At 39.8% G+C, this 23,325-nt stretch overlaps 1 protein-coding gene across 1 annotated transcript in view; it reads left to right on the forward strand.

Annotated features, from left to right (window-relative positions):
• The first annotated feature begins 9,639 nt into the window (after positions 1-9,639).
• The window catches only part of mcamb (melanoma cell adhesion molecule b), a 35,776-nt gene continuing 22,090 nt past the window's right edge, over positions 9,640-23,325 (forward strand). The window contains 1 exon segment of the mRNA XM_018681225.2: positions 9,640-9,815. Coding sequence (XP_018536741.1) covers positions 9,752-9,815 — 64 coding nt within the window. The 5' untranslated portion in view covers positions 9,640-9,751.

Below are 23,325 nucleotides of genomic sequence, written 5' to 3' on the forward strand. Positions count from 1 at the left end.
CAAAATAAAACGATTAAAAGATATAAAATGGCATACAAATAGGATGATTTAAGACAACGCATTTACATTTTATTTTTTATAATAATTTTTATATATTATTTTTTCCCTTTTAGCTCTACTCTGCTTTCCTTAATGTTTGTTTTATTATTATTTTCATTATCATTGCGCTGGTTTTCCTGCAGGTTAATTAATACTGAATCTGAACTACCACTGCAATTTCACTTACACTCACTGAGCACTTTATTAGGAACACCATAATATTACTAGGTGGGGCATGACTTTGCTCTCAAAATAGCCGCAGTTCCTCATGACTAGATTCCGCAAGATGTTGGAAACATTCCTTTGAGTCTCTGGTCTATGCTGACATGATGCATCATATCATTTCATTTGGATTTGGCAGCTGCAGATTCATCCTGCCAATCTCCCGTTCTACCACATTCCAAAGGTGATCTATTAGATTCAGATCTGGTGACTGGGGAGGCCACTGAAGTACAACTAACTCATTGAAACCAATAGTAGTGCATTATCATGCTGGAGATAGCCATTAGAAAATGGTAGATTGTGGCCATAAAAGGATGCACATGGTCAGCAACAATACTCAGATAGGCTGTGGTATTCAAACCATGGTTGATTGATATTAAAGGCTCCAAAGTGTTCCAAGAAAACATTCCCCACACCATCACATCACCAGCAGCAGCAGCCTGGGCTATTCACACAAAGCAGGGTGGGTCCAATCAGAGGAGTTATTTATTTATTTTTATATACATTTAAGAAATACTCATTTTTGTGTTCTTAGAAACTCTCTCTCCTTGTCTTTTTCTTTGTGTGTGTGTGTGTGAGAGAGAGAGAGAGAGAAAGAGAGAGAATTTTCAGTATTTTCCAATTTCCCCAACCTGTTCCATTTACAGAATGATCTTACTTGTTGAACTATTCTCTTCCATTACCTCAGCCACTTAAGTGACAACGAAACACAACAGCTTTGCACTCCTGAACAATACCAACAGTATTTCCTTCCTTGCCTTGTGCTTCATCCTTCCCATCTGAACTCTTAAGCAAAAGGAAACTGGACAGAGCACGGCAGGCTGCCCCCCCCCCCCCCCCCCCCCCCCCCATTCAAATCTTAGTGCTAAGCTAAGCTAGCAGGCTCTAGGTACATATTTACAGTACCGACTAGAGAGTGATACCGATCTTCTCATCTAACTCCCAACAAAAAATGGATGAGAACATTTCCACACCTCTTCCACACCACCAAGGTAGATTATTAATTCCCAGGGCTATATTTTAATTTAGTTTAATATAAAAATTTAAAGCAGCTTGAAAACCCACAGTGTGTAATTTATGTGTTGGGTGTGACTGCAGAACATAAATTTCTCATCGAGTCATCAAAACTCTCATTTGACTATTACTTCAAGGTTAGGGGAAAACTGTGGTTATGTTTGATCATCCCAACCTCCACCTTACTGTCACCCTCACTGCACTGAGGGCACACTGCTTACGTCCCGCACGGGACATAAATCACGAGTTGCAGAATCACTGATAACTGGAAATATAGCCTTTGGCATCGCATTCAGATTTCTGTATTTAATCTGCTCATTTTTTTCCAGATTGCAGTACAACACAGAACTATCTATAGCTGTCTATAGTAACCACAGTTGCACAGACCGGTATCTACAAATTAGGAAATCTGTCATCATGGCAAGGTGGGGCGACTTAAAGTTTTTTTGTTGAGTTCCCAGATTGTGTGGTTTATTTTGGGATTTAGAGTTCAGACCCTCCAATTCAGTGATGACTTTGGCTGCCAGCCAGTACACTGGGTTCACATAAATTTACATTGAGAATACGTGTGTGTGTGTGTGTGTGTGTGTGTGTGTGTGTGTGTGTGTTTTAGAAAGAGGACAGGGGGTAGGCGGCAGACCAGAAGCTTCTCTGGGAAAACACAAACTCCAAACAGTAGAAATCACTGGAGTGCAGACCGGTTGAGACCCAGAGCAGGACCCTGCATTCCACTGGAACCCTTTGCCTCAAGCCTGCTGCCTCTGCAGCACATTGAGAGGGCAATAGAGGGAGTGATGGCAAACTGAGCGGGACAAAAGAGTCGTTGCGAGAAAAAGAGGCAGTGATTAATTTTACTGATGTGCCTCAGATAGATATGAATGGGATGACTAAGACTGTGGAGGTCCCTCAGCGTGACATTCCTGTTCTTTGAGTCGTCGTCTTCTCAGGACCTTGTCTTTGCATCTGCAGGATGTCCATGAGTCTGCAGGATGCAGTAGCAGCTTCCTGCTTCATGACTCACTATTCTGCTTCTGTGCCAAGAAATAACATCAGTGAGCTCCATTGTTTAATCAGGGCTGCAATTGATGATTATTTTTATTACTGATGAATTAGATTTTTTTCAACAATGAAACTGAGCATGTAATCATTTTGGATTTAAAATAATTCTGCATTTTCATTCTGAACAAATCCGCTAGTTATTTTCTTTGACTGCTAAAGATCAGGTAGTAAATGTCATTAAGTAGTGGCAGGTGCAGGGGTGACTTGAGAAGAAAACAGATGAAAACCTCACTTTAGATTCACTTTATTAAGATGATGTTTTGATCCTTAGGAAATAATCATGAAGATTATTTGTGCTTATGAATACAGACAAAAATGAATATACAAAAAATAAAACAAAAAAACCCAAAAGAAAATAACCAACAACCACAAAAAAACAGTCATCAAGGAACCTTAATCCAGCCTTCTACTACCACACGTACACAACACACTCTCTTAAGGGTCTCTCTCTCTCTCTCTCTCTCTCTCTCTCTCTCTCTCTCTCTCTCTCTCTCTCACACACACACACACACGCACACACACTCTATCTATAACCCATAACCAATGTCTTTCAGTAGGAAGGGTGGAAATGATCATTAAAAGTTAGTGCTAGGATTTTAACCTGATATATCAGTGTTCAGGTGCGTCACGATTTTATTATGTGATGAATTTCACAAACCAAGCTTTGTAGCTGTATACAGGCTTTATTTTAAAGAAAGAAAGCCACACAAGCTACACTGCAAAACTCCACCTCTTATATAGAAATGCTTGTCTGTAATTTATGTCCTCAAAGTCTCTCTTCAATCTTGAACTAATGGTACACTTTCGATTTTCTTGATCGCAGTGATGTTCCTTATGTTCCTAAGATCCAGATACTCATTTGTGAAAAATTTGTGAAACAAGTCTTTTGGAAACAAGTTAAAATTATCCTCCTGTACTGGCAGATTTTTCTCACAGAAAGCTGGGGAAAAGTGTCTCTTCAGAGTCTTGTCTCAAACCCTCCCAGTTATAATTGGCCCAAGCAGAGATAACAAGTTTCACTACTACTTTTTTCATTCATCTTCTCTCTCTCTCATTTTTAACACCAAACTCTTCCCAGGCTGAAACACTAAAGAAACATGTCAGTGGGTGGATTTATTATGATTAATGTCCTCTATTACATATAATCACCATGGAGAAGCAATGTTCAATTCTTGGCCCATGCTGTTATCAAAGTGTCTCTTTGTCACAATCCCTGCTGTTGTGATGGAGTTTAGCAGAAATTCAAATTTCTCTCCCACTCTAACCCCAGAGCCCCCTCACCATACCAGTGTACGCTCAAAAGCCCCCCGTCCTCTGGAGCAACTCAGACAATGGCTGTCTCTCATGCCGGACAGACTACCCCCCAAAACAACTTGCTCTCGGGTCTGGCTTCAGTGGCTTGGAAAGAATGACTTCTTTTCCTCTGTTTCCTTCCTTCAGGCTTTCCTTAGCCCATGAGCACAAAGCTGTGAGCCCTGGTGAGATAAACAGAAGTCGTGAGTAATCATCAATCACTGAGGAATGACACAAACAGAGGTGCATGGCAAGGACACTCCAGTTAGTGCACCAGGAGTGGAAATATTAAAGGAGCCAAATTTAAGGGTAAAACTGAGTGTGTGTACTTCCATTAGAGACAGGGGTGATTATCTGATGGGCCAGAAGCTGAAATACCTGTTTATAAATTACATTATTCTATTTGAAGAATTAGTGTCACACTGAGAAAAATATGCTTATCCAATCTCTGGGCGATACTTTGATGAAAAAATTAATTGAACATTATTGTCTGTTGAGCTGAGGCCAGGTTAGCCTGTAAATCCGCCTTCCAGCTCCTTTAAAGCTCATGAATTAACACATTATATCTCATTTGTTTAATCCATACTAAAACTGAAGTGTAAAAATGGCAAGAAAAAAAGATGATAGTCGTTCACATCACTGCTCCCAGCCAAGACACATAACTTCAAATAACAAAGCAATTTGTTGTTTTTACACTGGACTGATAAGATGAAGAAAGACACTGTGTTAATTACTGAGCTTTAGAGGTGGTAATGGTTAGTGAGTTTTGTTACCTTTCTGTTTCCCTTTGTTTTCAGCCTCGCTGCTAAGCTAACCAGTTGCTGGATGCAGCTTCATATTGAACAGACAGATTGCGTTTGAGAGTGGTGTCATCTTCTTATCTAACTCTTGTTAAGAAAGCAAGTAAGGGAGTTTCCCAAAATGTTGAACTATTCCTTTAAAGGAACCAAGTGCAACAGTATAATTGTGAGTGTGAGTACTCCCAGAACAGACAATGACAATCATCTGATGGGTCATAAGTGTAAACTAAATACTTGTTTATAAATTACACAGTCTGTCTGCAACTGCTAATTTAATATAACCATTAATGGAAAAATATAGATTTCACTGGAGATTCATTTGAATAGTCTTGTGGCTGAAAACTGAACAGTTGTAGAGGTTGTGAAACATGGTCTTTAAACATGTATCAGAGCTTTGTAGTGCCTGGGAACTGTGTGGGGGAGGGTACGATGCTTTTCCTGCTTCTATTTTCCTCATTCAGGCCTCATTCCCAAACCCATTGCCCCCTGATATTCCCAAACGCCCTGTCCAGGATGTATCATATTAAATAAAGGGTGAAAAGGGGACATTCTTGCAATTTGTCCACCAGGAATTTTAAGAGGGCTAGTAAAAAAATAGTCCCCCCCCATTCCTACTGTATATGTTTATTTATACTGTATAGTGTGCCCATTCCCATTGCGCCACACCCAAATCACATGGCAGCCCTTAAGATTCAGCCATAATTTACTGACCTTGTGGCAGAACAATGTAGTTGTTTTGAGAACAGTTAGTTCTTTGCTAACAATGCAAACCATAAGGATTGTGGTTGACTCTAAAGGAAATGAAAGCACCAGCATAGTGGTTTAAACCCTTCTTTACGTTCCTGTACAATCAGTTTTAAAACAGCATTGAATCCAGTATGTGCTGGCTGGCCTCTTGTTGTTTTCTATCGGATACCTTTTATGTTTTAAGATAAATATTGTAATCTATTGTAGATAAGACACTTGTGATGTATATTTCACAGGAACCTCACTGTCTTGTGTGTAAAGCACATTGTGAGGGGTCAAACAATTGCAATTGTTTGACTCTAAACAGCAGTGAAACTGCAGTCCAGAGAGGATGTTGTGTTGAGTTTCCCCAAAACACAAGATCCAATTAACACAACATCACAGCCGGCTCAGAGCGAGAGAGAGAGGGTGGCAGATGTTAGGATGTGTTATTAGTACTGGCCTCATATTTCCATCAAAACAGAGCAATAGTGCTCATATCTCCACCAACAGATCCACCCTGATACTTTTAGGGGGCAGGAAAAAACAGAGCACCAGTGAAATCTGGTGAAAGGACCTGTTGACTGAAAGCTGACACACTGTCTCTCTTCCTTTCTGTTTTACTTCTGACGTCTACCTGCTTTGAACTTTGAGACACCAGGTACCCTAAAATAAGGAACTGCACAGAGACAATGGGTGTGATTATTTCTAATATTTTAATGTCTGCCTTGATAGCAACACTGCCATTAGAGGAATGAGTCTACAGTTCGCAAGGAGTTAGTTTGGGAAACACTTACTTGCTTTCTTGCAGGGAATTAGTTTGGGAATATGGATACAACTCTCAGTTCAATCAACTGTTTAGAAATTTTAAAAGCAACACCTGCGCCTTCTCATCCATTGAATCCAGAATCTTTGAATCTGCAATTACATTTTATTTTAAAGTTTTAACTCCTGGATACAAGATATCTCCCTATTCTTAGTGTATGTGTGTGTGCTGGTGGCTTCAAGTTTCATCTCACTTGTGTACGGTGCCTATTATTGGACTAGGATTGGCTTTCAAACTAGTCGTGCATCGCAAATCATGCTCACAGGTACTCACCTTAAATAGGTTGTCTGAAAACAAAACCGAACCATCTCTACCCATGTCCTCCAAGATCTTTGACAGGACTGTGATTCTTTATTCTTTATTTGAGGTTTCTACAGCCTTGACTATGCTCTTGTGACATCTCAGACTTTTCTACCTCATACAGAGAGCTTTCACATGCACTATGCAAGGTTTTGGCAGAGAAATACACTGAAAAAGTTCCCTGAGGCTCTCTCACGGCCTCTTTATTTGGTTGCCACCAAATAAAAATAAATAAAAAAAACATATCTAAAGACCACTGCTTGAAATAGAGCAATGAAAATAATGGATAACACAGCAAAACAAATCTCAAATTTGCCTATAAAAACAATAATCTTGAAACACGATAATAACTTTGACCAAATGTCCTGATCTGACCAAAATGAAATAAAGCACATAAAGTAAATCAGCCATTCTTTGTTGGGCAGTGCCCTCACTTCCTTTTTTCCAGGTATATCAAACAATAATAATGTGGAAAAGGCTCCAACCAAACCAAACCAAACATGACTGCTCATGATTCTGGGAAACTGTCACTTCCTCTGAGTACCTTGATTGTGCAGCTGTTTGTGCTGTTGGACCTCGGCTCCACTGTGGACTTCATCGCATCAGTGAGTTTAGTATCATTGCCTGTCCCTTCCTATGCGGCTCTGTGCTCTGAGGCAGTCCTCTTGGCAGATGCAGATGGTAGACACAGTGGTGTTTTCCAGCATTGAAGGTTACATGACAGTGTACGTGACACGTCCTGCCCTTCTTTGATCCGTGTCCAACTGTGCAGGCTGTGATAGTTCACACGGGATCAAATAATACTGAGATTAAACAGACTGTTCTATCTGTACTAACAGTTTGAGGTTTTATCACTGTCTGTGCAGAGTTCGGGGAAGCGCTGTATTGTTTGTAACATACATTGGTCCCTCAGGTCTTCTGATCAGGCGCTCCTGGCTGTGCCAAACACCAGGGTTAAGCTGAGGAGTATTTTTTACGACTGCAGCTCCAGACAGTGGAACAACCCTTTAAAAATATGTTTGGTCAGCACAGTTTGCTGCCATTTCAAAAACATCAAAGACCAGTTAATGATTTTTTTTGGTTTTGTTTTTTGCTATGTCTTTGATTTTTGTGGGTGTGTGATTAAATTCTGTTTGCATCCATGCTGTGATACAGATTTTAAAATACAATAAAGCTGATTTTATCAAAGTACTGAATCAATATGTATACTGATAGCATATAGGTACATACTATATGTAAACTTGGTATACAGTCTATGATGTCAACCAATAAATGACTAGAAATTGTAGTTAGGAAATGTCAGAGATGTGTTTTTGTCAATTGTACAATGTCCCAGTGGGTACATATTTTGGTTACAATTCTTAAATAACCAAATTATTATGTGTTGAAGTTAAAAAACAACTGGTTAATATATCATTGTGAGATATTGATTTTGTATCAGCCTCAAAAATCTGGCAGCCCTAAATTGGGCTTTCAGCCATCATTAACCTGTCATCTTAAAAGAGTCTTACTCATCTAAACTCCTAAATGTTCCTGTGTAAATACACTGAGCTTCCCTCCAGTCTGTGGCAGACTGGGCAGACTTCATTTTTAAATTATGTTGACTTGGATCAAGCAAAGCCAGAACCAGCTGGTGTCTGTCCAGAGGGTCAACTACACAGTAATTTGTGTCATTTTCCTGCTGCTGCCCTCTGGTCTGAGAATATGTCTTTACTGCATACCCTCCAGTAATATGTGGGTGCTCTCTTACAGTTTTGCAAACATTGCAGTTATCCAAACCCTGACAGTCAAAACTAGCTTTATAAGCTGTTTTACCTACATATCAGAGGCCAGAGTCCTGCAACCGTCACGCAGGAGGTCAGCATCATGTAAATGATATGACGTCCTCTACGAAGCACTGTTTTTACATGGTTTGTTTAGGGAGTCAAACTGATTCAACTTCCCTTATTAAGTACATATTAAACTTGGCATCAAGCACACAGGGAGTCATGCTCACAGTTTTTTATGAGTGCCTGGATGTAGATAAAGATTATCTGGTACCGACAGAGAGCAAAATTCTGCCGAGCAAATGCTGCGGATGCCATGCAGCAATGAAGAAATACGTTTGAGACCATTTGCTCTGCTTAAACTGTCACAAAACAAAAACAACTTCAGAAAGTTGTTAAAGTAGTATCTGCAGTAAAACTATCAGAATACTTTTGTGGATGTAGGTAATGTATTCAAATGTCAATGTCAGTCAACATCGCATGTGTATATTCTTAAATGTGAGAATATCTGTTCTTCATATGTGATACTCTGCATCAACTGTCCCCAAGAACATATGTCCAAATATATATTCAAAGTCTGAACAACCCTTAGGCTTATGTGGAACTGGCACACAGAATGAAAGCCATGCACTATTATATTCTTAGACTCACATGATCCTGGTCAATTTTAAGCATAACTCTACTGATCTTAGTTTATATTATCTGTTTTAGATATTTGTCTTGTTATGGGCACAAACAAGAGAGATATTGTATACTTGTGTGACAATACCAGAGTACGACCATGTTTTTAGCAGTTTTATCCCCTAATTTGTATTTTGTATATGAAATATTGCTTAAACTTAATGTTATTTCATCATGTATGTTTGTATTAGTTTGATATCAAGGGCAGTAAAGTAGTTTACTAAGTGCTCTGCTTCAGTCCCTCCTGACAGTCTGATGACCATCAACACCAAAACAAGACTTAAAGTGTTATTAATCATTTCAGCTTTTTGAATGGCAGTAAGTTGGATTTCACCACGGAGCACGCTGGGAGTTTTGTTCAGGATGCACTTGTGATTAGTCCTCATCCCTCTCTTTGCTTCTGCCTCCAGCTCCACCTCAGTTTCATACTGAGAAAACATGAGTTATTGTAGTCTTGGTGAGAAAATGTATCATGTAAGAGTCTTGGCAACAACAAAGAAACTGTAAATTATAACTTCATAGTGTATATTCCGCTGCAGACCTCCGCCCTCCTCCTCCTCCTCCTCCTCTCACTGAAGGTCCTCCTATTCTGCACACTGCAAAAAATATCCACCTCAATATGTCATCTTGAACACGGGCTTTGAACTGATGTTCGCCTTTTCCTATGCAAAAGTAAACCATAAGAGAGCTAAAACTGAGATTTTTAAAGACTATTGTGTTTCGAGAAAATATGATGCATTCTTAGACCGACTGTATACCTGAATTACTCCTGCGGACTCTCTTTATTAATTAAATTTTTTCTTTTTTTACAGTGGAAAACCTCCTGTCCCTTCATTTGCCTCCCCGCGCTGCACCAACGCTCCTCTCTCTCTCTCTCTCTCTCTCTCTCTCTCTCTCTCTCTCTCTCTCTGCGTGTGTGTGTGTGTGTGTGTGTCTCATACAGTTTTCCAGGAGGATAGTCCCTGGTTGTCAGACGCCCTGCACACACACCCCAGCACACACAGCTGCAGCACCGACCAACAATCATGGCTGTACGGGACACTGCCTCTCTGCTCGTCGGACTTCTGGTCTTCTTTCACACCTGGGGAGGTGAGTACCCGGAACATCCGATCAGTGCAACGCGAGGGTTTGGAGTTTGGACTTTATAAGTGGGGTATTGGAAACTTTTGTCCCAAGATGCATCACGCATAGATGCACATAAACCGCCCCCCCGCTAGAAAGAAAACAAAATAAGGAGAAGTTTAAAAGTTTGAAAGTAGAAAATTAGAAACTGCATGTGATGAAGGAACTGTTGAGTTCAGTCTGGGTTTCCTCGCCACAGTCCTACACTGCTTCTCATTGCAACCGATATTCAGCTTTTAGCTGTTTTTAAAAAAAACATATTTGGGTTTTTTTGAGAAGTTTTTAAGAGATATTTGGCAACCAAACAGGCCCAGCGTCAACTGTTGCCTTCAGAGAAACTTCACCCCCTTGCAGGGCAGTTCTCGCCCTGGCCCAGGTGCAGCTCCTGTGTAAACTGCAAAGATGTGACACTGCACAGTCCCCTTTTGCTTATATTATTTTTCAGTAAAAATCAACAAGGGCTAGTAAACCATCCTGTCAGTGCAGTTGCATGTTGTTGCAACCTGACTGTATGTGTGTGCTCAAATGATTTTAGATGATTTTAGAGGGACCACCACCACACACTAACTTTAAAGCTGTGGCTTTGTAACACTAACTAAAAATGTTTTCTACAGCATAGTATATACTATTAGGTTGTGTGGAAGTGGATTTTCACCCATTCTTTGTTAATTTTGAAGGATTTTCCTGTATATTGTGAATAAACATGCCAGGATTGTTGGGCAGCTATACTGTAAAATTGACACTTTGCCAGTTTCCATGGTACATGAAGTTACTTTCAGTTGGTTTGAATAGTTTGCTGCATGTATTTTTAGCCCCCGACATGCACAGAGGTGCAGTTGTAGAGAGGGAGCTCTCCGTCTGCTTTCTGTCAGCTCTTGCCTGGTGAATAGTTCCACTATGTTTCTATCACACAGTCAAACACATTCTCGGGGTGAGATGTAGCTCTCACGGTTTTACAGTTCAATATTTTTATGACGTTTCTGTGCGAACAGAAAGCAAAGAAGTTTATCATCTGTGATGTTTATCATCTTACTTATTGTTAATTAGTTTGTGGCTTTAAATTGGCTGTGAGAGACTAAATTAAAAAAAAAAAAACACTTGTGGATCCACAGTGAGGTGCAGATGTACAGCATGTTTATTTTCAGGGGAGAGCATGTGAGTGTAGATTTATATGTGGGTGTTATGTGGGTGAGAGGGGCACGCTATCTCAGCTCTCCACATTACAGCTTCATTTTACAGGAGTTTGTCTTGTTTAAACAAGGCAGGTCAGTAAACCCCCCCCCAAACGCCCCATTACTCCCCCCTCTCCCGCCCTACACCTCGTCCAACATCGTCACCTTTCCTTGTTCCTGTCTGTCATCAATTACACGCAGTGTATTGTGCTAAGTTCAGCCTGACCATTGTCCGTGATCTCTTCCAACTCTTTCTGTTCCTTTGTTGTGCACTTCCTGGACTTGTGGTTTTGTGGCTTTCTTGCCTCTTGAAGTTGTGCCTGTGTTGGTTCCTTTCACCCATATCCATATTCCCAAGAGGAAGATGTCACATGTCATTTAGAAATTTACAGTATATTAACATGGTTCTTTTCCACCTGTCAACAACATAGACCACTGCCAGTTGATTTTACAGTTGTGGCTAAGAATTATTTTCAGTTTTGAATGACAAAAAAATCCCAATCTTCCAGAGCTCCAGTGATGTCTTCATATATAAAGTTTTTCTCTGATTAGAGATATTTGGTTTACTCTCATATGAGACAAGGAAAACTAGAATCTGTTCACATTTGAAAAACTGGGAGGATAGATTCTGGTGTTTTTTCCTTGAAAAATCGCTGCAGATTGATTTTTTCATCAATCAACTAATCAATTAATCAAGTAATCGATTAATCAACTAATCGTATGTACTTCTGATTGATTTTAGACAGACTTCACTCTGGCTCAATAATTAACTGTTGGGAAAAAAAGCCTTTGTGGTGAGATTTTCTCCCCCACAAAATCTTTAATAGTTATTATCTCAAGCATTTGATGATGTTGGTTAACACCCACTCTGGCCCGCTGGATCTGCAAAGACGTTCTGTGTGAATTCATGCACATGTAGTGCGTGCACGTGGGGCGCAAATGAGCGTGATTGTGTCGGTGCCAAAACTCTGTCTCCAACCCGTGATGACATCAGAGGAAAGACAGACATGCTGCTGGTCTGTAGTGGTGACCCTCGATAAGGATACTATTCATTTCCTGTGACATCAGCCAATCAAGCCCGGCCAGGGCGCAGCCACTTTGGACCTCGCTCATTTAAAGGTCATCGCTCTCTGCTGCAACTGAGGCTCTGAGCCTCAGTTTCAACAACTGCTGCTCTTCAGAAGAAGCGAGCTGGTCACACACAATAAATGTCCTTGTTGTGTCTCAACCGCAGCATAGAAAATTGAGGCCTGGCAATCTGGCAGAAGATCAGCAGAGCAGAGTGGGCCTGAAATGAAAGTCCCTAAACTCAGACCTCTCTTCCGGCACATATCCACAGCGAGGACTGTGACTGTGTTCAAAAGTAATTTTGCTCTCCTCTTGTTTGTTGCCAAATGTAACACTCTTCTTCATTGCAAACAGGATTTGTTAAAACATTTTTGGTATAAAGAAAAAAACATCTTGGTAACCAAATGATGGAAATAATCACTATGCCCTAAAACCTTGTCTAGAGAAAGTTTTTCAGGGGACATGGCTTCTTATCTCTGTCCTGCAGTAAGGCCTTGAGCTGTACAAGCGCTCTGTTTATGTGTTCCCATGCAACAGGCTTCTCTGGACACCACACAGAAAAGGAGCAGTCTCAGTCCCACCACTGTTTTTGATCTGGGCCATGACGGCGCAACATCAATCTGGAGATGTCTAAGATGTTTTTGTGAATTTACGGTTGTTAGGATTACTGAAACATTATCCAGATCCCCAGTGAAACCTGGAAAGGAAACAGTACAAAGGCTAGTGATTATTAATATTGTACCACTGAAAGTTATAATGTAGCGAAACTTTATAGAAAGGCAAAGGACAGTGCTCATAACAGTTTTGATCTACTTATCTGTATATTTTAAATAACCACAATTGTTCTTGAGCATGGCACAGTCATGTTAAGTGTATATTTGCTTGGCTCTGGCTTTGGTGTGCTAGAAGTACAAAGTTAGTTTGTGTTTTTCAAAAAAAAAAAAAAAAACAGTTAATGACACGATATCAAAACATGCAAATGAAAATTAGAATTTCTGTTGTTGGGTGTAATCAGTGGCTAATGGATATTGCTGTCTAAATGACACATCAGTCTTGGAGACTTCTTGTGCTTACAGCATGTTTTAGCATGTCACATAAATATTTCAGTGGATTTATACCACACTAAAAGACATTGTTTCCCGCTTATACTCTGGTTTGACCTGCTCTCAGTCAGGTTGGCCAGTGATTACATCAAGTTACTGTCTTATAGGAATACAGAGAGTAAGAATGGGAGTCTAGGGCCAAAAATATGATCATATTATTTTTTTTGCACATTGACCATACAGGTGTGGCTTAACCCAAATACAGAACAGATAAATTTCATTGAAAATAATTTTTCATTATAATTGTGGGATTTTTTTGTGATAATGATCAAGATTGTTTTATTGCCCAGCCCTTCAGTAATGTATACAGTAATTCCACTGGTGGGCACAGCTGTTGCTGTTCAGCAAAACTTATATAGCCTGGCTTTAAAAGAATATCTAAAAGATATTGGCAGTGATGTCTAGCCCTTAAAATCATTATGTATCATACATCATAAATCATCAGAAAGTTTGTCCATTGCAAAACACTGGAAATTTCAAGTGTAAAAGAAACAATGCAAACCACATAGAATTAAAGTAAAGTTTGATACATGGACAATGTTGTGATGTGGAGAGAAATTGCAGTTTTGGACAGAGGTCTTACAGCATGTGATTGCCGGCAACCTATTCACCCTATGACACCAGTAGTCTGGTATGAACAATCATACTAGACCACTGTTGAACTGAATAATCAGTCTGAACAGTCATCTGTTCATTATCTCATGTCATAAACAGGTTGGTGTGTGCAAGTGCCATGGGGAAGGTATTTCCTGACTGATTTGTTGATAAAGGCACAAGATAACATGTGTCTGTAATGGATTTACTGGTGTACATGATTTGCTCTTCTGTTTTGACTCTGCTTGCCCTCTGCTTATACTGTAGGTTGAGTGTCAGGCTGAGGACAGTTTTAGATGTTGTTTAGCTGTTGGCACAATAATGTGAGGTAACGTGAGCAAAATGAAAACATACACACATTACCGATTAGTCATTGGGTTTATGAGTGTTAGGCCACGAAAAGAGGAAAAGCTGCTTTTTTTCAAGTGTTTTTATGGAAACATTTTCATCCAGTGTTTCCCTGCAGAACCATATAATGGGTTGAGGCTGTGCACTTGGGAGCATGAACTGTAGAGGCAAAAGGTTTCCTTTTACTGTTTGATCTTCCTATTGATGTGAATAACATCCATTATCACCATTACTTGGGTCAATATAGCAAACCAGCGATGGAGGAGGTGGGGGCCTGTTACTGGTGGAGAAAGCTCCCAGGTCTTTGTGCTGTTGTCATCGGGGCCATTTCGTGCGCGTTCTCTGAGTAGCGGCACATTATTATTTGTATAATGTAGCTCAAGGAAAGAAACAATCTGCAGTCAAGCCCTGTTGACTGATATCACAATATCAGGGCTTTTTGTTGGCAGAGTGAGTGGTCTAACTCTTGTTTAGCATGTAAAGGGAAGGAAGTCGATAGACTCCTTTGTTTAGTTTTCACTTATCAGAGCAGGGGAAAATACAACCTTTTGTTAACATTTTTCTCCCAAAGAAAATAATCTTTTGTTGTATACATTGTGGTTTAAAGTTGGTAGGCATCTGCAATGAAAGCGATTTCACAATTTGTCCAGTTCTAATGCGTCTTTCAACATTTTTCAGCTAAGCTTAGTTATTTTTTTATAAGAAACACCATCAGTGATATCCAGCAGAAAGCCTTAACACAATATCAGCCTTGTCTGCAGATGTGCAGTGAGGCATTTCATCTGTAAGTCATATTGGAGTGCCTCGACACACATTGGACAGCTTCAGTGTACTCTGATGTATCGCTCTATATTTGGCTGCTGGGCAAATCCACTCATATGAGATGGTTTAGAGATCACCTTTAGCTAGCAGGGCGTCTGAAGAGCGAGCTCACCTCAGACTGTGCCTGCTGCTCTAACGGCCTTTGAAGTCAGACAGACGAACAACTGTGCACACCTGGTACACACACCCCCAGACTCAAAGACACATATAAACACACAAACAACATGTGCCCACTCAGGTCAGCCCACTGCTACTACATAATGACCTGCTGTCACCATGAGTTGTTCTTCTCAGAGCAGGGTGTTTGCAGGACTCAACAAACTGTAGAACCCAACTGTCTAAAATTGCCTTTACTTATATGTTATATCTGTGCTTAGTTGGTATTTATTCGAAAGAGGAGTGTTGAGATGCTGTCGACGTTTCTGTTCTGCCCTCGTTATGGAAGCTCAGGCCTCATTTTCTGTTGTGTTATAAACATAACACCATCACCACTGCAGACCAGAGTAATCTAGCCTCAGCTATTCAGCTGCCCACAAACTGTTTGTAAAGGAGCTTTTGAGAAAAGGTTGGTTGTTTTTATAGTCAAGTGGTTAAATCACCAGTTTGTTGTTAAGGTTCAGGAGTAATGTCTTGCTTGTTCATATTTTGGAATATCACACTGGCAACCTTGGAATAAATGTTACTTTAGAGACAACCTTGACCCGTGGTAAAAAATAGTTTTGAGTAATAATTTGGATGTGCTCATTAGAGCACTCTCTCAAGTATTTCTAAAGTCATTAATTTCTTCAATAATAAATAAATGAAATTTTATCAAATGTTTTATCTATGTCCTGTTTACACACTGCTGCGGCCACTGTCACAAAAGATTATTACATCTACAAATATGCATTGTTCTGAAAAAGTAGCTCCAAACTATGATGTAATTGTTAAGATTCTGTGAGTCCCAGTGAAAACAGTTTAAGGATATTAACACAAGGTCAATGAGCACAAAGTATAAAGGCCTCAGCCCTGGGGAAGGCTACCTGATCCCTTCTACAAACAAAATATTTATTGAACCATTAAACCTATATGTGCAAACTGGGACCTAAAAATTTTTTTTTGTGACCTTGGAACTTTTTTATTGGCCATGAGAGAGGCTAAGAGGCCAGTGGTGCTTTCAAAGCCGCTCGAGTCAAAAACAATGAAAATTCAAATCATCTGTTTTGTGCTCAGTTGAGATTTTTTTCAAAGCATATTCAACATTGTACACTCTGTAGAAAATCCGAATGTAGTCCGGTCCTCAGTCAGATATATTATTCAGAGCACAATTCTCTGGACAAGTATTACAGGGCAGTTTTATTTGGTCCAACCAAGTCCTTAAATCACAGAGAACTGGTTTTGTGAGGCTGGCAAGTGGAAGAAGGCTTTGCTTGAGTGAAGCACCAAACGGCAGTCTGTTTCAGTGGTGCAACAGTGTGTGATGCTCCACTGTTGACTATGAAATGCAGAGCAGATATGCATGTAACAAGCATCTATGACTGAAAGTTGCTGTGAAGTTTTTTGCCTCTTTTATGACTGTCCATTATGAGACCTGTCTCATAAGTAGCTTTATCATCAGTTATTGACCTGATGCACTCATAAATATTAACTGTTGTTCATTTATCCTGCATGATCATCTGCTAGACGTCTGCTCAGTGAGTGCAAGTGAGGTTACTGTAACAGATGTAACTCTACTCTGTGGGATGGCTTGCTAAGTTAAACTTGGGTCACGGTTGAAACAACAAACCAAACCAAACTTCTACAATAGTGTATCAGGCCTGAAATAAACTCTCACCCTCCCATGGGTGTATTTTTCTTTAATTGAGCAAACTCTCATCAGCCAGAAAAATCAACATTACTTTGGAGGTCACTGAGGAGACTCCTGTGGTTATGTGAGAGGTGCAGGGAACCAGTGAGCCTGTGATAGGTCAAGATCTTAGTTATATATACATATATATTTTAATTATATTCGTTAACAGCTATATTTAATTCCTTTTTGAAATTGTATCTTACAGCAGTGCAGATCATAGAGAACTATGCTTGCAACTTTGTGCCCCCCCACAAGTATGCCGTTTAGATTTTTGGTATGTCCTTCTGGCTCACTTTGATACACAAAAGTAATAATTGTGGTTTGTGTTTGGCCACAGAGGTTTTTATCAGCTTCTGAAAGTGGACAGACCAGCTGTTTCATTCAAGGGTAGATATAAAGAAGAGGAAGTTACAGTTCACATATCACAGAGGAAGAGCAGCTCTATTCTAGTCTTATTTTGTGCTGTTTCAGTTGAGTGATATCCAAATTAATATTCGCCCAACTAAAGAGTTGCCTTTGTTTTTAAGTGGATCTAAATTCAGCTTTATCACCAGACAGGAATTTCAGTGTGAGAAGATTCAGCAAAATCCCAGGTTATGTTCAGTTACAATGTTTTTTACACCTGGTGCCAGTGTTTCAAAAAAATCTCGCTTTCTGCAGTATCTGAGTCAGACAGCTTCATTAGGTTTAAGCTTTGGGAAAGATTGTGGTTATGGGGAATAAACAATGTATTGTTAGGGTTAGGCAGCAAAAACCCTTGGTTAGGGGTTATGGAAAGACTGTGATTACAGTTACTCCTAATGCAACCTAAAGCCAACCAGACAGCCTAAAGATGTGGGTCTCAGTGGCTGGTAATTAAAGAAAATTAAACTGGTTGTCTGTTTACCACAGCAACCAAGACTACAAACCGTACGAATGGCATCTTTTCTGTCTGCATATCAAATCACAGTGTCACAAGTATATTTCTGCAGTGCATGAATTTATGCAGTGTTACTACTCAAAGACATTTTTTAGTAAAGGTTTTGGTCTTTTTTAATGTATTTTTGGTCTACATGAGGGAAACATTTGAGATCTGGCTTTTAAAAAAAAAAACTTTTCTCACACTGGGTCAAAGGTTGTTTAGTGGCCCCCAGACGAGCCAGTTGTTCCATCTTGTCAGTCACACTGACTCCAATGTCAAAATGATGTTTTCTACATGGTCGTTTGGCTTCAAGAAATAGTTAACATTCTTAGGCTTTGCAGGGGTGTGGAGTTTTACCAAAATGTTGAAATCGACACCATTTACACTGTCAGACGGGATATGGGATGTATGATACATGAGCCATATGTGTATTACAAAATGCATCCGGGCTGAAATTAATTAACTTCAGTGACATTGCAAAACTCACACTTTGCTTAATTTGTAAGAAAATCTAATTATTTATGTCCCACAATCCCACAAAACTTTTACAGTGACATGACAAGCATGAATCACTCTGTTGTTGTTACAGTGTCTCCAGTGTAGTTAGTTTTTATAATAAGCTTGTAAATATATTTACACCCCTCTTTTAAAGGTTTTACCACTGCAGAGTTTGAGACTCATGTTTCTACTTTATTGTCAGCATGTCCTCAGTTACTATTCCTCAGTGAATAACCTGAAACCTTAGAAGGAAGAGAAGAAATCATTGAAAGTTTGTCAATGCATCATCTTGAAAACTGCTACTTTCATGCTTAAAAAAAATTTGGTTGTACATAGAGTGTCCCTGCTCTTTTTCTTCTCTCCAGATTTGTTTTCATAGATGAGGATGATTAGAGCTGACGTTGTTTGCCTCAGACTATTTAAGGAATAAAATGCGGTGAGATTATATGAGCCAAATTAAATTCTGCTCCGATAATACAGTCCTTAACTCCACAGTCTGGGTCTGAGGAACTGCACAGGCAGAGATACAAGCACAAATACCTACACACAGGTGTAAGCAGATCTAATACTGATAGTGTCGCTTAGTTAGAGCCACTTTGCTCTTAATTTTTTTGTAATGACTCTTAAAGAATATTAACTCCAGTTGCTCTCTTAAGATTATTTTTGTCCTTTTTTGTTTGATTGATTGAGTAAGAGAAAGGGATTTATTTGACAAGGTGTCAGGCCACTAAGATGGCTTAAAAGAAACTAAGGAGTCTCTCTTTATATATTTCCAGGTTTTTATCTCTATAGTTCTGTCAAATGAGAGCAAACACAGAGCTGCAGGACACCCAGGCAGCAAATCTGTGACACTGGAAAGCATCAATAAGACATTAATGCACCACAAGTGAGTACCTGAGGAACTTCATCTTGACCTGATAAGATGGTAAATGGAAGGGGCTACGATGATGGGCTTGAATTTTCCAAACCTCAGACATGTGAGATGTGGTTTCCAGACTTCAGCGTGAGGTGCCCCTGCGAAGCTGTTACAGTGTGTGATTGATTTTATCCAGCATGTTATACGATCAAGTGCATTTCATGAGAGCAGTTTGTAGCACTGATGAGAAAAAACAGGCTTTAGATTAGTGAGGGCAACTTCGATCTCTAGTCTTATTTATGTTTTTTACTTGGTGGTGGTGAACTGATGTCAGACAATATAGTAAGAATTATTATATATCATAAAAGGTTATTTGGTTGGTGTGAATAAAAACCATGGATTAGTGGCTGCAGAGGAATGCACCATCGTCTCATACATTGACATATACTCCATCACTGGTTGCTGCACTTTGATTTCTGGTGGAGAAGTCATCTCTTTTTCATTCTGACTCTGTGATTTATGTCCTCCTCCACCTCTCGTCTCTGCTCTGAGGTCAAACACACACAGAGCCCTCTCTGTCCCTCTAAGTATTGCCCATGTGAGAAAAACCCTTGCTGCTCGCCTGAGGGGCCTCTCCTTTCACCTTCTGGTCTCTTTTGCTTCTCAGTGATAAAGATGAGACTGCTCATTTACCAGGGACCGTGGCTAATTACTGCAGAGGGATCGCTGCTGGGCTATCGTCAAGGGAAAGTTATGTATCACTTATAAACCCATCATCTGTCCTGCTGTGCCTCATAATTGGGGGAAGTAACCAAGGAAATGTAGCTAGAGGGTGCAGTTAAGGCGGGATGAGTCTATGTTCAACCCCAAAGACAAGTCTGACCTTGAACATGGACTTTACTTAGTGGATTTCTACAGTGGACAACTTCAAATCCAGAGATCAACGAGAATACGAATGGCTCAAGCTCCAGACTTGAAGAGCACAAATCTCTGTGGCTGTGACAGCAAGACAAAGAAATACAACACATACAATTTCATAACAGCTACCCAGCAAAATAACAGAAACAAAGGCTGAATAGAGCAAAATGGATTTATAAATTAAAGTATCCAGGGGACATTAAAACTGATACACATGCATGGACTCACAAGTGCTTGTCATGGTTTGCGGTACATGACTTAGATACAGACTAAGTTAGTCTGTAAACTAGAGACACCATAAATATTTAATATACACTAAGTGTATAGCAAAAAATGCATTCTTTGATATTTCCCTTTGGCACTGAATATTTTTGACTCTATGCAGAAATTTAAGTATCTGTCTCTTCATTACTGTGTGGGTGTGTTTTGATTTACACATGTTGGCAACATAAACAAACAACCCCACAACTGTCACCAGATTTTAAATTAAATGTTGCTAAATGCAGATGAGTGCTCAGAGCTACCTGACCCAGGTACAAAAACACACATACAGAAATGTCTCATGAAATGCTTCTAACTTTGGCAGAGAATTGTGTGTTCATGTAGGGTCCCATCGTAAGAAACTGATTGAGAAAATTGCTTGTTGGGACCTTTAAAACTAAATTAAACTTAAGTCATTACCTTGTTTCCCCACACTCTTGTTGAGTGGTCGACTGAAGTGCCTTTATTTGTTGTCAAATGCTGTTCATGCACTGTTGAAATGGGTGAGGGTGTTTTCTTCATTTTCAGGTGTTTTCTTAAGTTGGAGCATGTTGAGCTCTCAGAGCCACTGCAGATAGGTGCTAGAAAGATTTAGAAGCTTGGGGAACACCGATCCTGGTTGGTCCTTGGGTCTGAAGTTGTCCTCTCGGAGCTGCACTAGGACAAGTGGAGACTAGAGGCCTGTCAGGATCTCTCTTTGTTCTCTGATAGTTCAACACCCTGCTAAATAATGGATGTTGTTTTGCTGAAATAATGCTCTGTGCTGATCTAATGCACATTAGGATCCTTTTAACCTAATGCAACCTATGAGCCTTCAGCTATGACACTGTGCTGCTGACTCCACACAGCAGACTGATGTGTTTGCTGTGGCCTCACAGTGTTTAGTTACAGCAGATCACTGTTAGTAGTTAACGTTTATGGTTTGCTCTTCTCTCTGGGTTTAATTTTTATCTATGGGATTATTAAGACCTAAATCTATAGTCTTATTTTACCAGTTTATCATCTTCATGCTTCAAGTTCTTTGTCCTCTAATGAAACTATGATTACCGAAATATTTTTCCTATCTAGGTCAGAGCAGACATTCAGTACAAAGTGAGCTGGTATGATTTGATTCAGTTTCATTCATTTCATTTTAATCAGACTTCCCCAAGTAGAAACAGCTGATGCGCTTAAAAGAGATCATTGTTTTCATCGCTCCATTGCTTCATCATGCTGTACAAACACCCTGGATCTCAGATAACAGCTTGTGAGATATTTTAAATCGACCTTTTTATTTGTCCTGTGATAAATAGGCAAGGCTTTTGGCAAGTAGAGCATGTGAGAGAGAAATGAGTCCACATCAACCCTGGTACTGTTTTCTGTAGGAACTTTAGATGACGTTAGTGTGATTAAGAACACATACCTCGAGCAGTTTGAAATTTACCATTTTGATCGTTACCCGTGAATCATTGTTACTGTATTAGGGATTTGTACTTAGCCAGTGTCTAAAGAAGCCTTAGATGGTATGTTTTTGATGCACTGAAAGAGGATGTTGTGGCTGGACACAGTCAGAGATCAATTATTCATTCATTCACTTAAGTATAAAGCAATGGGAGAATAAAGAGAAAAATATCTGAAATTTTGTGACCATTTTAGGTACTTTTGTAATTATTAGAACAGCATGAGATGTACTATAAATACACAGAAAGCTACAGTTTGTACAGTTCAAAGTGCCAATTTCATGAAGCCTCTACAGGTTCCACAACTTTGGCATCATTACCTGTTTCTTGTATTTCACCTGGTTGGACTTACACCTGTTACTGCAACAAACATTATGCTGTGTTCGTATCATATTAGAGTTATCTCAATTACAAGATTCCAACTTGTAAATCGTGTTCATGTGACTGGGAGCTTCAGACTTTCTCAAAAGGCTCCAATAAATCCATCTTAGTTCTTAATAATATGGAAGTGCCTCAAAACCAAGCTTGTCAGGACACCCCTCGTTAGCCACGTGCTGTTTTTCAAGGTGATTAAACTCACATGGTCTTATATTGATGAGTATTTTTAACCCTCACTCAACCAACTCTGTAATCATACAACTGGCTTGAGTTGTCATGTTTACGCAGGCGCCTGCAAGTCCTAAACAGGGGAATCTCTCCCATCATCAGTCATCCCAAGTGACACTAACACTGCATTAGGTCACTACTTCCTGGGAAGATGCAATTTTTTCCCAGTTTTCCATGATGTTGATATACACATGCACAGGGATGCATTTGATTTATGCCAGGGTTTTCATTTTAAAATGCCACGTTTCCATATTGCATATGAAAGGGCCTAAGGGCATCACAAACTGACAGTGTATGACGTGTGTAAATACACTCACACCTATTGTTTTTTATGTAAGCTCACTCTCCAGTGGTGTTAAGACTCTTTATATAACACAAAACAAAAAGTGTTTTGCCCTTTAGCCATCAGACTATTTGTCTTGGCAATGCTGGCACTTTAACAAGCGTGATTTTGGTCTGATCTCAGTTTTTTTTCATTATTGCCACTTGTAGCAGCCACTGAAAAAGGAGAGCGCTGATGCTAAATACCTTATCCTGTGAGTCAGTGGGTAAAAAGCTTTCAGCGTGTCTGTGTGTGCGTGTATCTGTAATCTATCTTTAGCCATAATATGCCAGCAGCAAGCAACGCACATCTCATACTTGTGAGGCCATGTCATGGGACCTCTCTGTCTCTCTCTCTCTCTCTCTCTCTCTCTCTCTCTCTCTCTCTCTCTCTCTCTCTCTCTCTCTCTCTCTCTCTGTTTCTGTACAGTCAATGTCATACAAAAACACTGTCTCTGTGGGCCTTTCCCATACTTCCACGCAGCTTGTGTTATTTTATTTCTGCCTGTTCACAGAGTGGCTGATATGGAGACAAATTTGTGGTATGGGACGTGGGAAAGAGGATGGAGGGGGCGTCTGTACCACCATGGGAGCAGGCATGAGAAATTGGCCCACTGAGATTGATTCAAACACACACATACTGTAGACACACAAATGCGAGTGTAGGCATAGATTTGTGAGATTGTGAGCGTAATTTGAAAATGTTATTTTAATATTATGGGAGTCGCAGCTTTGGACATGG

This window comes from Lates calcarifer, linkage group LG21 (genome assembly GCF_001640805.2).
Source record: "Lates calcarifer isolate ASB-BC8 linkage group LG21, TLL_Latcal_v3, whole genome shotgun sequence".
In the NCBI taxonomy this organism is placed as follows: domain Eukaryota; kingdom Metazoa; phylum Chordata; class Actinopteri; family Centropomidae; genus Lates; species Lates calcarifer.